General features: G+C 38.1%; 1 protein-coding gene across 2 annotated transcripts; it reads left to right on the forward strand.

The window, feature by feature from the left end:
• The first annotated feature begins 4,233 nt into the window (after positions 1-4,233).
• Positions 4,234-8,704, forward strand: dmbx1a (diencephalon/mesencephalon homeobox 1a). Of its 2 annotated transcripts, none has more exons than XM_060905491.1 (4): positions 4,234-4,387; positions 4,906-5,084; positions 5,181-5,559; positions 8,286-8,704. In XM_060905491.1, the coding sequence occupies exons 1-4, from the start codon at positions 4,234-4,236 to the stop codon at positions 8,702-8,704; spliced, it is 1,131 nt and encodes a 376-aa protein (XP_060761474.1). The 2 variants fall into 2 exon arrangements, with proteins under 2 accessions (XP_060761474.1, XP_060761473.1); XM_060905490.1 differs by having other exon boundaries at positions 4,234-4,384; positions 4,888-5,084.
• The last annotated feature ends 6,967 nt before the right edge of the window (positions 8,705-15,671 follow it).

Raw genomic sequence — 15,671 nt, forward strand, 5'->3', positions numbered from 1 at the left:
AATATTTTATGATTATTATAATAAGGTTTATGAAAGCTGCATGAGCCTCTGTGTGTAATATTCAATTAGGAATATTTAATGATCACAAGTTACATCAAAATACTTTATCAATAAATTGATTCATTAATTAAACTACTTTATTAAATTGTACTAAATTAAATTACTGCATAAATTAAGCAAACAATAACAAAAAGAAACAAAAAACAGTAAAACCTCAGTGAACATTAAAAAATACAGAGATCAGGACAAGGTTTTGTGATGCTGGAGTTTTAAAAAAATGGCAATATGGTTGTTTGTTTTTGTTTGTTTTGTTTGTATAATTTTATTTATTTTAAAAAAATTGAGGGGAAACTCATCAAAAATACAGCCTGCTGTTTTGTTCCAAATGAAATAAATAGCAGTGTGTGTGTGTGTGTGTGTGTGTGTGTGTGTGTGTGTGTGTGTGTGTGTGTGTGTGTGTGTGTGTTTTAAATTGTGATCAGGACACAAACTTTTATGATATTGGAGTAAAAATTATGAAGCAAATTGAAAAGAAAAACTCTTAACAAATCTATATTTGGGGTAGTGCTTACATAATTTTTAAATGACACAAATAAAAAAAACAACCCCCCCCCCCCCCCCCCCCCCCCCGCTGCTTTTTGTTACTTTGTCTGTTAATGAAAAATGGAATAAATAAATAATAAATATAAACAGAAAATATAAAAATTATTAAAATCAGGACTGTATTTCTCAGTCATTGAAATTATTATTATTATTATTATTATTATTATTATTATTATTATTATTATTATTATTATTATTATCCATAATGTTACATTTACATTATTATTTTAGTTTATTAATATTAGTTTTCATGTGATAATAGACAGCAGGTTAAAACTCTGTCCAAATGACCAGCAGGTTGCGAGTTCGAATCCCGAGACTCCCAGAAAGCCGAGCTTGAGTCCCTGACCATCAGCTGTGCTGCTGAATTCTTCTTTACAAAGATTAAAACATTTACAGAATGAATTATTATCAGTTAAAATCCCTGCATTTAATGAACATGAACATTTCTGCTCCGGTTGTCAGCATCCTGATGAATCAGACGCCTCGAGGACCCGACCCTGGGGCTGCTCGCTGTTATTTTTAATCTGATAACCGACTCCGAATTACATCCGTGGGCATTAGTGAGGGAAAAGTCATCTAAATCCGCACCTCGCCGTGTTCAGTGTCTGGGGAGAAAGCAGCAGCCTCATGGCTCTGAACACCAGCAGGTGGAGATTTACTGATGAACGCACAGTGCCGTGAGATACACCGCTCTGTCCTGCACCAAAACGCTAATACATATCTAATACAAATCTAATACATATCTAATCATTCCTCCAGGGTTTCATCTCAAACCTGCCATGATGGTGGAGCTCAAACGCTACAGCAGGGGGTCACAAAGTTCCTTTTTCAGCTCGAAAACCTTTTGAGAGAGAAAATACCTCCACCGAAGCGCTTCTGATCTGCAGCACAGATTTATTTTATTGACGTAACCCATACACATGCAGTATGAACCTTCATATGTCTGCACGAGATCCTTTAGAACGTTTTATTTCTTTTGAACTTTCCACATTACAATACTATTCGAAAAGTATATATTTATATTAACAAATTCCTTGTTTATTAAAATTACATACAAAAACATTCAAAAATTTCCACTGAAGAATTACTGCAGCGCAGGATTTATTTTCGGGAAATAATCCACACTGATGCAACATGGACCATTAGATTTCCGTACAGGAACGTTTGGAGGGTTTTACTGACGTTGCATTGGGTTAAAATAAAAAAATGTTTTAAGCAATGTCTAAGTTTTATTAAAATTGCAATCAGATCCAAAAGAACATCATTTGAATTTGTGTTTTAATCTCATCTCATCTCATTATCTGTAGCCGCTTTATCCTGTTCTACAGGGTCGCAGGCAAGCTGGAGCCTATCCCAGCTGACTACGGGCGAAAGGCGGGGTACACCCTGGACAAGTCGCCAGGTCATCACAGGGCTGACACATAGACACAGACAATAATAATAATAATAATAATAATAATAATAATAGATATAGCCATTAACAGCTAAGTGTTGAGAGTTATATCTACTACTGAAAAAAGAAAGAATAAATAATTTTTGACCCTCAGGTGACATCATGAACTCACCTGAATTTAAAAAGCACGGCACTGTTATTTAAATTATTACTATTATTATGCATTTTTCAATATTAAAAAAAGCTATTTTGAAATATTTAAATTAAATGTAATTATTTACATATTTAAATATTTCAAAATATTAAATAACTTGCATTTAAATACATATATATTTATACATTTCAAAATATTAAATAAATTGTATTTCCTATTATTTACATAATTTTAAAAATCAAATATTACATTTTAAAATATACATTAAAATATTAATGCATTAATATGATACGGGAAAATATTACTCTTATTTAAAAACAAAAAAATACAAAACTTTTTTATTTAAAGAAACAATATTAATATTATTCATCTTCCTGCTTGAAATAAACTCATCAGCCAAATCAACTTTCATCGAAATCAGATCTTCTTAGAAAACCTGAAACTCTCGGATTAGTTACAGTAATTTAGTTGAAAGCATAAAGTCACATTCCATTAGCTAAACAAGTGCTAATTGCAGCAATTAGGTTCTTTTCCACGACTAATGGCTGGGAACGAGGCATAATGTGATATTAATGAACAACCATCTTCCCAAAATGCTTTGCAAAGCAAACGAAATGCTAATATTAATGCTGCTTACGACATTAAACCGACTCATTAATTAAAGCACTGATGAAACCGGTGCATTAATTAATCCATTAAGTCATTAATTAGCCTAACACGTTGATGACGTGGCTCGTTATTCACTCATCTTTCTGAACAAAGAATCTGAACAGATGATTATAATTACAGTTTTAGTTTTAATTATAAACGTCATGTTTTCAAGTCATCCAAAGTGGTAGGAGATCGGATCACGCCCTTAGAGAGACGTCACTTATTGCCAGTCAGGGCAGAGCATCTCATTACTCTAACTAACGCACACAAAAACACACACAAAGTAACCTCATGGAGATTATCAGGTGCGTACGCTTCTCTCTGTTGGCTCTCAATTCAATTTAGGATGAATTAAATGTAAATAGTGGATCTGTTCGCTCTCTCTCTCACACACACACACACACACACACACACACACACACACACACACACACACACACACACACCTTGCATTATGAGTGTATTGTCTATAAATGTGGATTGCATAACATTTACTATAACTGCATTTAAAATGGCATCACAGTGGCTCATTACTGTTATTATCTAGTTATTATCACGTTATATCCAATGTTTTAAATCTGATTGACTGAATTCTTCAAATAAAAGGTTTCATTTAAAGCCTGATATTTAGAAACAAGTAGAAATAATGTTGACTTGAATCTAAAGACAAAATCAAACGTGAGGTGTGTTTAGCATGATGTATGAGCTTAGATTTCTGTAAAAAAAAAATGGCTAAACAGAATAATTTCTCCTAATACATACAGTGATGTGCAAAAGTCTTAGTCACGTGTAAAGAAATGCTGTAGATCAAAAAAATACTATAAACAGTCATCAGTAAGCCATAATAAATGAACTGAAGTCAATATCTGGTGTGAGACGAGTCTTTGCTTAAAAAATAAAATAAAATAAATTAAAATAGCCGTTTCAAGTCCAGTGAGGTCAGTTTTATGTGGAAATGATCTGTAGGTTTTACCGAGCATCTTACAGAACCAGCCACAGTTCTTCTGGACACTTTGACTGTCACACTCACTTCATTTTACACCAAAACCCAGCAGCCTTCATTATGCTTTCTTTTTTCATCTGAAAAGTGCTCTCTTATGGAATACGCTGCTCAGATACAAACTTTTTTTTTCTGTAACATTTAATTTTGTGCTTGGGGAAAAAAACCCGAACATTTGGAACTCTAAAATGTTTTTGTAATGTTTTGACTTGATCATGTAGAAATCATAAAATAGAATTGTATGGGGAAAAAAAACATAGGGTGCCAAGACTTTTGCACAGGACCGTGTGTAATATTTAAACAGCTGTATGATGGGTGTTAATTAAATCTATATGGTAGTAAATAAAGTGCTAGAAATGCTTTACATCAAGACTCATGGTGTCTGGGTTTTGGTTTTTTTTGGGGGGGGGGTTTCAGACGTCACGCGCCATGCAGCACTACGGCGTGAACGGGTATTCCCTCCACGCCATGAACTCACTGAGCGCCATGTACAACCTCCATCAGCAGGCGGCTCAACAGGCCCAGCACGCCCCCGACTACCGTCCGTCTGTCCACGCGCTCACACTCGCTGAGAGGCTGGCTGGTGAGTGACATAACAATAACATCTGGATGTTAACATCTGGACATGCAGTAATGCTACACGCTCATCATGTGTTCAAGTTGCTGTTCTTCATATTAACATCTGAACTGAGGAACTAATAAGGAACTATCCATGCTCAAACACGTCACCTACTCATTTTCAGCCTTCTAGAAATTCCTGACATAAAAATTAAACACTGATTTGCATTACGCAGTCAAGCTCTATTCCAATATTCAATTATTCAATGATAGGATACTTTTTTATCCATTAATTTTTACTCCTTGCTTGCTTCGTTTCCCATAAGTCCGACAAAAACAACAAACAAAATGAAACATTTTTACCAAAGAATTTCTAGCAAAATGACAGCATGGTGTAAAAAGTTTTGGATATGCTTTCTGCTCGCGTAGGACTGGGTCTCGTTCGTACAAAACTCACACGCACAAAATCCTCCTTGTGTCATGTTCAATTGATTAAACATCTTTCTTTCTTTTCTCTTCAAAAAACCGGCTGTGCATTTCAAGACATTATACTCGAGGCTCGTTACGGCTCTCAGCATCGTAAGCAGCGGCGGAGTCGCACGGCCTTCACCGCACAGCAGCTCGAGGCTCTGGAGAAAACGTTTCAGAAGACGCACTACCCGGACGTGGTGATGCGTGAACGGCTGGCCATGTGCACCAACCTGCCCGAGGCACGAGTCCAGGTGAGGCGTCGTTCAAACCCATCAGCATTTCATGGATACAATAAGAAAACCATGATTTCAGAAATTTCACTCTGTTTGCATTCTGTTTGAGATCAGGTGTGGTTCAAGAACCGGCGGGCTAAGTTTCGTAAGAAGCAGCGCAGCCTGCAGAAGGAGCAGCTCCAGAAGCAGAAGGATGCCTCGCCTGAAGGAACATTAGGAGCAAGCGATAAGATTGACCCTCCTTCCACCGTAAACCTGGAGAACCCGCTTCCCCCTTCGTCCACGTCCTCGTCGTCCTCCATTGAGGCTGAAGGGCCGTCGGAGCTGAGCGTGGAGCTAAACGTCACGTCGGCGGAGCAGTCAGGGAGCGAGTCGGCCACGGAGGACAACACGACCGACAGGGAAGAAGAGTTAAAGCTTCACCAGGATGACATGAAGGTGGACAAGTCTGGGAGTCTGTCTCCTCCCTGTAAACGCCTCAGCCCCAAACCGGGTAAAGACATCTGCTGAGATGATGTCATTCCATGTCTAACCATAATATCATGTTATAATACAGTTTATATAACACCTTAATATCACATGATCTCTTCATCATACATCATCACATTTGTTATATTTTCCTCCGAGATGCCGAGGTGGTTATTTTTTAATAAGGTGTGGTTACGGATTAATATTTTGATGCCACGATGAAACCAAGCACAAACTCTCTGCCACGAATTGTCAAGTTGTTGATGTTTTGACGAATTGTGTCATTTGAGTCCACAGCTGTATGTTGTGGATCTTCATTTTAATCTGTGGCTATAAGTTGATTACTTGGCTGAAAACATCGACTGGGTCTGCTCAAGGTGCCGTGGGGTTAGTGGTTAATCCCTGGCATAACACCAGTGACTCCAGTATACATCAATTTCTCTATGACGATGTTTTTATAGCTTATTTACTAATTTACTGCATCGTTGCTAAATTGAGTTTACCAATCGCAGCCAAGAATAAATATAAACTTAGCATTAAACAATTATTAGCTAATCTGGCCGACAGATGATGAGTTTATACCATTGCGTGTTGTGTTGTCTGTCGTCCGTCCGGCGTCATCCACATTTCATGAAAATCGCTTCTTCTCTCTCAATTCTTCACTGATTTTTATTCTTTTTGGCAGAAAGGTAGGTCTGCCTTGGGTACATATAGCTTCTACCCAAATTTGCATAATTGAAATTAATAATGAAGATATGGAGTAATTAATCAATCCCTAACAAGCAGTTTCCACACAAATCGCTTCTTCTCCCGCAATTCTTCACCCATTTTGATTCTTTCTGGCATGAAGGTAGGGGAACCTAGGGTACATATAAGTTCTACCCAGATTTGCTTCATTACAATTATTAATGAAGTTATGGACTAATTAAGCCTTAAAGGAACAGTCCACTGTACTTCCATAATGAAATATGCTCTTATCTGAATTGAGACGAGCTGCTCCGTACCTCTCCGAGCTTTGCGCGACCTCCCAGTCAGTCAGACGCAGTCAGACGCGCTGTCACTCCTGTTAGCAATGTAGCTAGGCTCAGTATGGCCAATGGTATTTTTTGGGGCTGTAGTTAGATGCGACCAAACTCTTCCGCATTTTTCCTGTTTACATAGGTTTATATGACCAGTGATATGAAACAAGTTCAGTTACACAAATTGAAACGTAGCAATTTTCTATGCTATGGAAAGTCCGCACTATAATGACAGGCGTACTAACACCTTCTGCGCGCTTTGACAGCGCATTGATACGGAGCTCAGATATCAATGCGCTGCCGAAGCGCGCAGAAGGTGTTAGTACGCCTGTCATTATAGTGCGCACTTTCCATAGCATAGAAAATCGCTACGTTTCAATTTGTGTAACTGAACTTGTTTCATATCACTGGTCATATAAACCTATGTAAACAGGAAAAACGCGGAAGAGTTTGGTCGCATCTAACTACAGCCCCAAAAAATACCATTGGCCATACTGAGCCTAGCTACATTGCTAACAGGAGTGACAGCGCGTCTGACTGCGTCTGACTGACTGGGAGGTCGCGCAAAGCTCGGAGAGGTACAGAGCAGCTCGTCTCAATTCAGATAAGAGCATATTTCATTATGGAAGTATGGTGGACTGTTCCTTTAATGTCTTGCACTTCAACAAAAATCACTTCTTCTCTGTCAATTCCTTGCCGTTTTGGATTCTTTCTGGTAAACAGGTCAGTATTCCTAGGGTGGATATCGTTTCTATATATAGCATATATATAGTCTATATAGCTTGCAACATTTATTGCACAACGTTAGATCGTTCCTTCTGGACTAGACGGGGCCAGAGTGATCTACCTTATCACTGACGCTCTAGTTTATGATTTTCATGTAAATATCTGACCGATCCAAAAGTAAGTAAGTAAATCTGCATTATCATGGTACAAGTATATAAATTTCAGCACATCACATTACATCACAGTTCTGATTAACATTTAAAACGTCAGTCATGGCTACTGCTACCAACACACAGCTGTATATACAGTCTGCTAATCAGAGTTTTGTGGATATGAAACTGTCGCAGGGTAAAGAGACGGACACGAATGAGTGAATTTTCATCCCGGGGGGGGAGAAGGGGTGCAAACAAGAAAATTTCATCATCAGGAGGAAACAAAAACACAACACCCTGAGCACATGTTCATGGACGAGAAAGTTAGTTATTTTCTCCAGATGTGTGTGATGTAATATAGGTGTGCATCAGGAAACCATTACATTACAGGTATTTAGTAGACGCTGTTATCCAGAATGACATACAACACACCCAGAGCAGCCTGGGGAGTAGCTGGGGGTTCGGTGCCTTGCTCAAGGGCACTTCAGCTATTCCTGCTGGTCCAGGGAATCGAACCGGCAACCTTTTGGTCACAAAACTGCTTCTCTAAAACATTAGGCCATGGCTTCCCCACAGATGAACAAAATTCAGTGTGACTGCTAATTTATAATTAATTGTGCCTTCAAACAACGCTTGCTTTCTGTTGGCTCACAAAACTGAGGTTCGTGTCCTTTCCCCTTCAGTTAATCAGCTTTTCCAGCGCATTTACCTGAAAAAGCAGAAATGCCCGGTTTTCAAGTGTCTCCCATTTCAATGCAGGAAAGACTAAAAAAACAAACCAAAAAAAAACCTGTTGCTATGTCTGTGTAATCTATCCCACAGTTAACACATCGTCTTCATGTTTATCCTTCCAGAGTCTCCCCTTGGCTCACCGGCGATCACATCTGGGGCTAACGGCGTGACCGGAGCCCTTTCTCAGAGCCACTCGTACTCGTCGTCACCGCTGAGCCTCTTCCGTCTCCAGGAGCAGTTCCGTCAGCACATGGCCGCCACTAACAGCTTGGTGCACTACCCATCGTTCGACATGGCCGCGCCGTCCTCCTTGCCCTACCTGGGCATGAACATGAGCGTCCCGGCACCGCTGGGTTCGCTGCCCTGCCAGTCGTATTACCAGTCCCTGTCCCAGCATGCACAGCAGGTGTGGAGCGGCCCTCTGCTGCAGGCCTCCGCCGCACTGCCTGGCCACAACAGCAAGACAAGCAGCATCGAGAACCTGCGGCTCCGCGCCAAGCAACACGCTGCCTCGCTCGGCCTCGACACCATGCCCAACTGAACACTAACTGCAACAAAAACAGGACACGCCCGGCTGAACGAAACCCCTTAACTACCACCTCAAAGACACTTCACAAAATCTAAGCAACTTTTTTTCCCCTTTGTTATTGACGCCCAAGTGTTTTTGTTTAAGTTTTTGTTGTCATTGAAAATGCAAAAATTCTGCAGCTTTTTTCAAAGTGAGAAATGTGTTTACTCTAGTTTCTGGATTACAAGGATGTTATAAGGATGCGTTTTACTGACACATTTTAAGACATCATACGAGTTGTTTCATTGTTTATCGAAGCAAAAAAAAAAAAGCCTAATAGTCCAGAAAATACAGTAAATATGATTCATTTTCAGGTTTCATTGAACGCAAATAATTGATGCTAATGACACACCCACATTTCTTCCCATTCAAACACATGAAGTCGAGTCAAGGTTTATTTATAGACTTCGTTTAAAACAACAGAAATTGAGCCAAATGGCATAAAGACCTTACACACGTACACATTACTGTAAACCTGCTTAATTGCAGCACTTTTTCTCGAAAGCCTTCGTGCCCTGCATGCACCGCGGCCGTTCTAATTCAATTAGTCAAGGACTCAAATTACACATGACATAATTCCTTACGTAACGTGTAAATCCCTACTCCTTGTAATACCAGATTGCTTAATTAAACCTGACTAATTCACCTATTTTATGGCCAGCATTTAAACCGTGTTAAACTGCAAATGGACGGATAATTAGAAAATAATATCACCGACTCCATATGCAAAGCTTTTAATTACATTTAGCCTTGGGCTGAGGAAGGAATGCAATTACGGTCCATGCATATCATTTCAGATCGCTGTACATCTAACGCTCTGAGGGGGAAAAGAATTGCAACCAACAGAAAATTCATGCTTTATTTTTTTCCCCCGAGTGCATGTCGTCAATTTATTTGTATAGCACGTTTAACAATAGACATTGTCGCAAAGCAGTTTTAGAAAAAATAAACATTTTTAAATGTATGAACTAATGTATTTTTCCCTAATGAGCAAGCCTGAGGTGATGGTGGCAAGGAAAAACTCCCTGAAACGACATGGCGTAAATTAGATAAATTAAAACACACTCAGATATTTTTTTTATTACTGTTGTATTAAAGTCACATGATTGACAGAATACACAGAATTTTTCTGTTTTTTTTTCCGTTTGAAAAACAAATAAAATAAAGCAAGCTCCAAGCACTTCCATACACAGGAAGTCCATATGGAAAGCACTTCCTGCTCTTGACGTGTCTGTAAACTGTTTTTCTCTGTAAATTACACAAAGTCTTTTATCGATAAATGTTTACTGGTAAGGCAAATGTAAAAAGTTTTATGTTTTAGAATGAGACGGACGCGTTCCGCCTCTTTGTGATGATTCTCGTAGCTGTCTGTTGTTGAGATTTGTACGAGGTGGACGCTGGTCCTGCGTCAGATATTTAACCTATATCAGTCTGGTCGTATATATATATATACACACATATATCTCTCTATGTAACGCCTGCATTTGGTTTTCATTGTTGCTGTGGTCATGAAGTTTTACTCGCTCGCACTGTTTCCATCACAGTAAAGTGGTGAAGTCGTAGTGTACACTGGTGCTGGGTGAAAACAAATATATACCTTCAACGTTTTTCTCTGTTACAACTGTAGGCTTGAGAACCTGTAAAATACGTCATCAATAAAACATTGCTTGAAGATATTAAAGCAAGTGAGATTGATCTATCTATCTATCTATCTATCTATCTATCTATCTATCTATCTATCTATCTATCTATAAAGAATTCTATAGTACATCCTATCTGGAATGTAAAAAAAAACGAGTACACTCATCTTAACTCGCATCCCAAACCTCTAAGATCTGATGAAACAGTTTGCTAAAGTAATTGTATATGCTTGAAAAATCTAGCAGTTTGATTGAGAAAACTAGCAAGTCGCCACTTTTCGCTAGAAGACACCGGATGATGTCATAGACTGATTTGCATATTCACTGCTTCATCTCATTACAATCATTTGAATATCAAAACATGTTATATGAAGAAGAGTTTCTGAAGACACTCTGAATCAAATAGAACAATGTGTTTGCTCAAAAAGCAACGTCGCTAGGCTCTTTTTTTAAAAATAAACTTGGATAAAGGAGTCTAAAAAGTCTCTAATTTGGCAAAACCAATTCAGCAAAACCAGCTAACACAATACTCTATAAATCTCCCCTTATCTGTGTTTGCTTATTGTTAGCGAGACTGCTTAGCTTTTCTTTCCATTTGCTAACAAACAGGCTAATTCACAAAACTAGCATTAACTTACAAACTAGCAACAGAACTCAACTAACATGAAAGAAGGCAACAAATTCCACTAATTTATCATAAGTATTAACAAGGAACAACTGTGAGTTGCTGGAGTTAGCTTATGCATTAGCATGAATATCAACTTGCGCACTAGCATGCTAAATATAGGTTAAATATACCTATACTCTGATTTTTTAAGGTCCATATTCATCACTGTTATCTTAATGAATCCTAAAACTCCCTTAAACACACCCTCATGTTTTAAAGTTGATGATATTTGGTTGGAATGTATTAATTCTTGCAAAAATAAAAATAAAATCACAACTTCTGTAAGACTATCACTATCCGTTTGCTAACTGAAGGCTAATTCACACACTAGCATAAGATGATTATGTAAATCCCACATCTATCTCAGCTAATCTTCAAAACAGGTCAATCCTTGTTTATTAATGTTCATGAGGAAGTTCAACAATCAGTACCTGTACTCTTGCTAGCTAGCTAACTCAGATGAGTTACTTCTGCATTTCAGTTTGTGACTAAAGTCCACATCTATCTTTGCAAATTAGCATTCTTTTTTTTAAAAGTGCTGATTTGAAGCTCAAAGAATTTTATAAACTAATTGTTAGCCAAGAAGACCACATCTTCAAAAATTCAGCTTTTAACTATAAAGAGCTTAGCTCTTTTTTCAGTTTGCTAACATGCTAACTCATGGGACTAATATCAAAACATTAAATCAAACCCACATCTAACTCTTTAAAGCCACCCAGATTAGCTAATTTTCCTATCAGAGGAGTTGATGCAGTGTTACAGTACGCTCGTAAACGCCCTTAACTAATATTAATATGGATATTTGGTTATATGCTAACTAGCAAGATGGATTCTTGCTAACTAGCAAGCAAACTCAGCTTTTTTCCCCTAATAGAATAACAGGCTAATTTCTAATCTAAAAGACCAACTGGACTATTTTATTGATCATTGTGAAAAATGAGACAGTTTGTGTGTGTGTGGTCTTGTGAGCGCATGAGTCAGCAAGTTACTTGTTAATTAGCAAGCATTAGCTTGCTGTCTGGAAGATATAATCTGTATAATCCATCCATAAAATGAATCCTGCAGGTTTTTTTTTTTATTATTTACTTATTATTTAGTCTACATTTTGTTTTTAAAAACACTAGCTTCCTCTGACCTGTCTGAAAAATTACAGCTTTTTATTATATTCAAAACAGAACAGTGTTTCATTTCCGCTAGCTAACAACGTACCAAAAGAATAATAGCACTTTTAACAGATGTATAAGCTTACTCTCTGTCTACAGGAGCTTGCGTTTGTTAATCCAGATATTTTATAGAGCATTAGTACAGATTAGACAGTGTTATCCTCATATTTGTTTGGAAGAACAAGCTGAGTGTGTAGAAATGGTTCGAGAACAAGAGAAAGACAGTGTTGGAGGAGAAGGGGAACAAGGTAATCTCGTGAAATAAAATCGGTTTGGGGACATAAGCCATCCCCTGATGAATAAGCGAGCCATTATGCTGAAGAATGACGGCCCGGGGCCGTGATTATGCCGCTATTATATCTTAAACAGCATGGTTTGTCAAAATGCATAAGCCCTTTGCTCCCCATAAAGAAGCTCTCCCTTCGGTGTGTATTTTACCAGAGGCTTGATGCTGCTTCCGCGATGCCCTTGCCACGGTCGCTAACCGCCGCTTTAAATACAGCAGATTTAAACAGGACGTAAAATATTCAGTCAATTTGCGAAAAGGCAAAAATGTCATCATCCATATGACTAAGGGCGCTAAATATTCATACGATTCCAGCATCGGTTATTCGGTTATTCACATGTACGTGCTTCAACAACACCGGCGGCACAGATAAACACTTGAAAACACACGACATGCCCGGAGGTGTGTGTTACAGATTGTAATGTGGTAATAAAGGTCAAGGTCAGTGCTGTCTTGTTACTGTTGCTGTGTTCAGGAGAACAAAAAAATAAAAATGTGCTTAAAACACACAGTACAGTAGGCAAGTTGGAAAGGTTATGGCTGTTTATGACCTGGTGAAACTGAGCCGTAATATTATTCAGAACATCACAGTGACTGAACATGTTAACGAAGCAAAAACACAACAACAAAATCAGAAAAACATCAACATTAACTCAGAACAGAAAGGTGAGGGAGATCACATGCTCAAGTCCTTATTTCTGAAATATTAATCTAAAGTAATTTTTTGTTTTTTATTTACACTTTTTTAAAATCAAAGACATTCATATGATAAGAGTTATGAGTATGAGTAAGTAGATAAACTAAAACAGTACAATTCTTAAATAATAATAATTTATTATATTTATATAGCACTTTATTCTATCCACATTTACTGGATATGAGCAATCGCATGCTCTGATTGGCTACTCTACTACTAGGATATCAGGCCATATACTGTGAGTAGAGAAAAACAAAATGGCAGAGCGCATCAAGTCAGACATATCAATTTATCATCAAGTATTTAAAAGAAACAGAAATAGCTAAATAAAAGAATATAGTTGTGCGCCCCCCCAAAAAATAAATAAATAAATAAATAAATAAATAATCTCCTGTTCCACACTCCAGCCCAGTTGGTGGCAGTAATGCACCTTTAAGTTGGTTTGCTAACTGCCAAAAAAAAGAAGAAAACAAAATGGCGGAGCGTGTTGCTGAACCAACCAAGGACGAAATAAAAACTCTACTCGAAAACAAAACCCCAAAAAATACAAAAATTTTTTAAAAATAAATAAAAAGCAACAAAATATGGAATAAAAGTATTTCATGGTAAGAATGTATTTTTTTTTCAAGAATTATTATTATTATAGCATTTTTCATAAATTGCTCCTGTCATTTCGCCGGTTTGTTTACATTCTAAGCGGGAATGATTTTGTCAGACGTTTTGTATAAAGTTTTTATTTATCGAATTTGCAAAAAATAAAAATGCCCCGTTTCTCAAAATCCATTGAATGTGGAGAGAATAAAACACTTATTCCACTTAATCTCATCATACATGGATTATAGACAACTCCGTGCTACGCGCCTCGTCAGCTATCAGCTCATGTACGACTCGATTTTGTGGAATAACTGTTCAGTATATGTACACTCTATAGCGCTTTACAATTCAAAAATGCAAACAAACAATAATTATACTTCAAGTTTAAAATCACTACTTAATAAAAATAGATTAAATAAAAAAATCATTAAAATTCAATAAACAAGTCAGAATCTAAGAAGCATAAGCTGCTTCTGCTGGCTGTACAACAAATTGCCCCTCACAGGGATAATAAAGTTTACTACTACTACTACTACTACTAAATCAGAAGGTTTACGATTGTTTCTTGAACTTGTTAATTTCACTTTTTACTTGTGAAATCAAGGGGCGGCACGGTGGTGTAGTGGTTAGCACTGTTGCCTCACAGCAAGAAGGTCCAGGTTTGAGCCCCGTGGCCGGCGAGGGCCTTTCTGTGTGGAGTTTGCATGTTCTCCCCGTGTCCACGTGGGTTTCCTCCGGGTGCTCCGGTTTCCCCCACAGTCCAAAGACATGCAGGTTAGGTTAACTAGTGACTCTAAATTGACCGTAGGTGTGAATGGTTGTCTGTGTCTATGTGTCAGCCCTGTGATGACCTGGTTACTTGTCCAGGGTGTACCCCGCCTTTCACCCGTAGTCAGCTGGGATAGGCTCCAGCTTGCCTGCGACCCTGTAGAACAGGATAAAGCAGCTACAGGTAATGAGATGAGACTTGTGAAATCACACGTAGAACCAAACTGACTAATTTTCAACAATGAAATTTGGTTTTGTATGTTTGTTTTGTACTCTGTCTACCATCATTTTTTACTCCTGATGTCGCAACTTCAACTTATTTATTCCATACACACCACAAATAACAGAGTAAATGACTTCATACAAAAAATAATCATCATACACACTATTAACAAAATATATAGAAAAAATACTGCACATAAATACTATAACCAAGATAAATATTGCACAGGAAGTTGAGTTATGTATTAAAATACACTCCCCGGCCACTTTAACAGGAACTTGTTGTTGATTGTAAGATCCCTGTTCTTGGCTGCAGGAGTGGAACCCAATGTGTTCTTCTTTCTGCTGTTGCATGCTGAGATGCTTTTCTGATCACCACGGTTGTAAAGAGTGATTATATGAGTTACTATATCCTTCCTGGCAAAAAAGCTTGAACCACCTCAAATCTGTCCATTTCCCTCTGACCCGCTCTTATTAACAAGGCATTTGTTTCCACCCACAGAACTGTCGCTCACTCACTCGATGTTTTTTTTTTTGTTTTTGGCACCATTCTGTGTAAACTCTAGAGACTGTTGTGTGTGAAAACCCCAGGAGGAGATCAGCAGCTTCTGAAATACTCAAACCAAAAATACTCATCTGGCTCAAACCAACACCCATACCGCAGTGAGAGAAAGTCACACTTCACCGTGAGATCACAATTTTTTCCGTTCTGATGTTTGAATATTGTGAACATTAACTGAAGCTCTTGATTTGTATCTGCGTGATTTGATGCGTCGTGCTGCTGTCGAGGCTGATTACAGAACTGCATCAAACAGCAGGTGGATGAGGCACATCATGCAGGCACAGGGAGAACATGCAAACTCCATACAGAAAGGCCCCAGTCAGCCACGAGGTTCAAACTCA

Source organism: Neoarius graeffei, chromosome 23, assembly GCF_027579695.1.
Source record: "Neoarius graeffei isolate fNeoGra1 chromosome 23, fNeoGra1.pri, whole genome shotgun sequence".
Classification (NCBI taxonomy): Eukaryota; Metazoa; Chordata; class Actinopteri; order Siluriformes; family Ariidae; genus Neoarius; species Neoarius graeffei.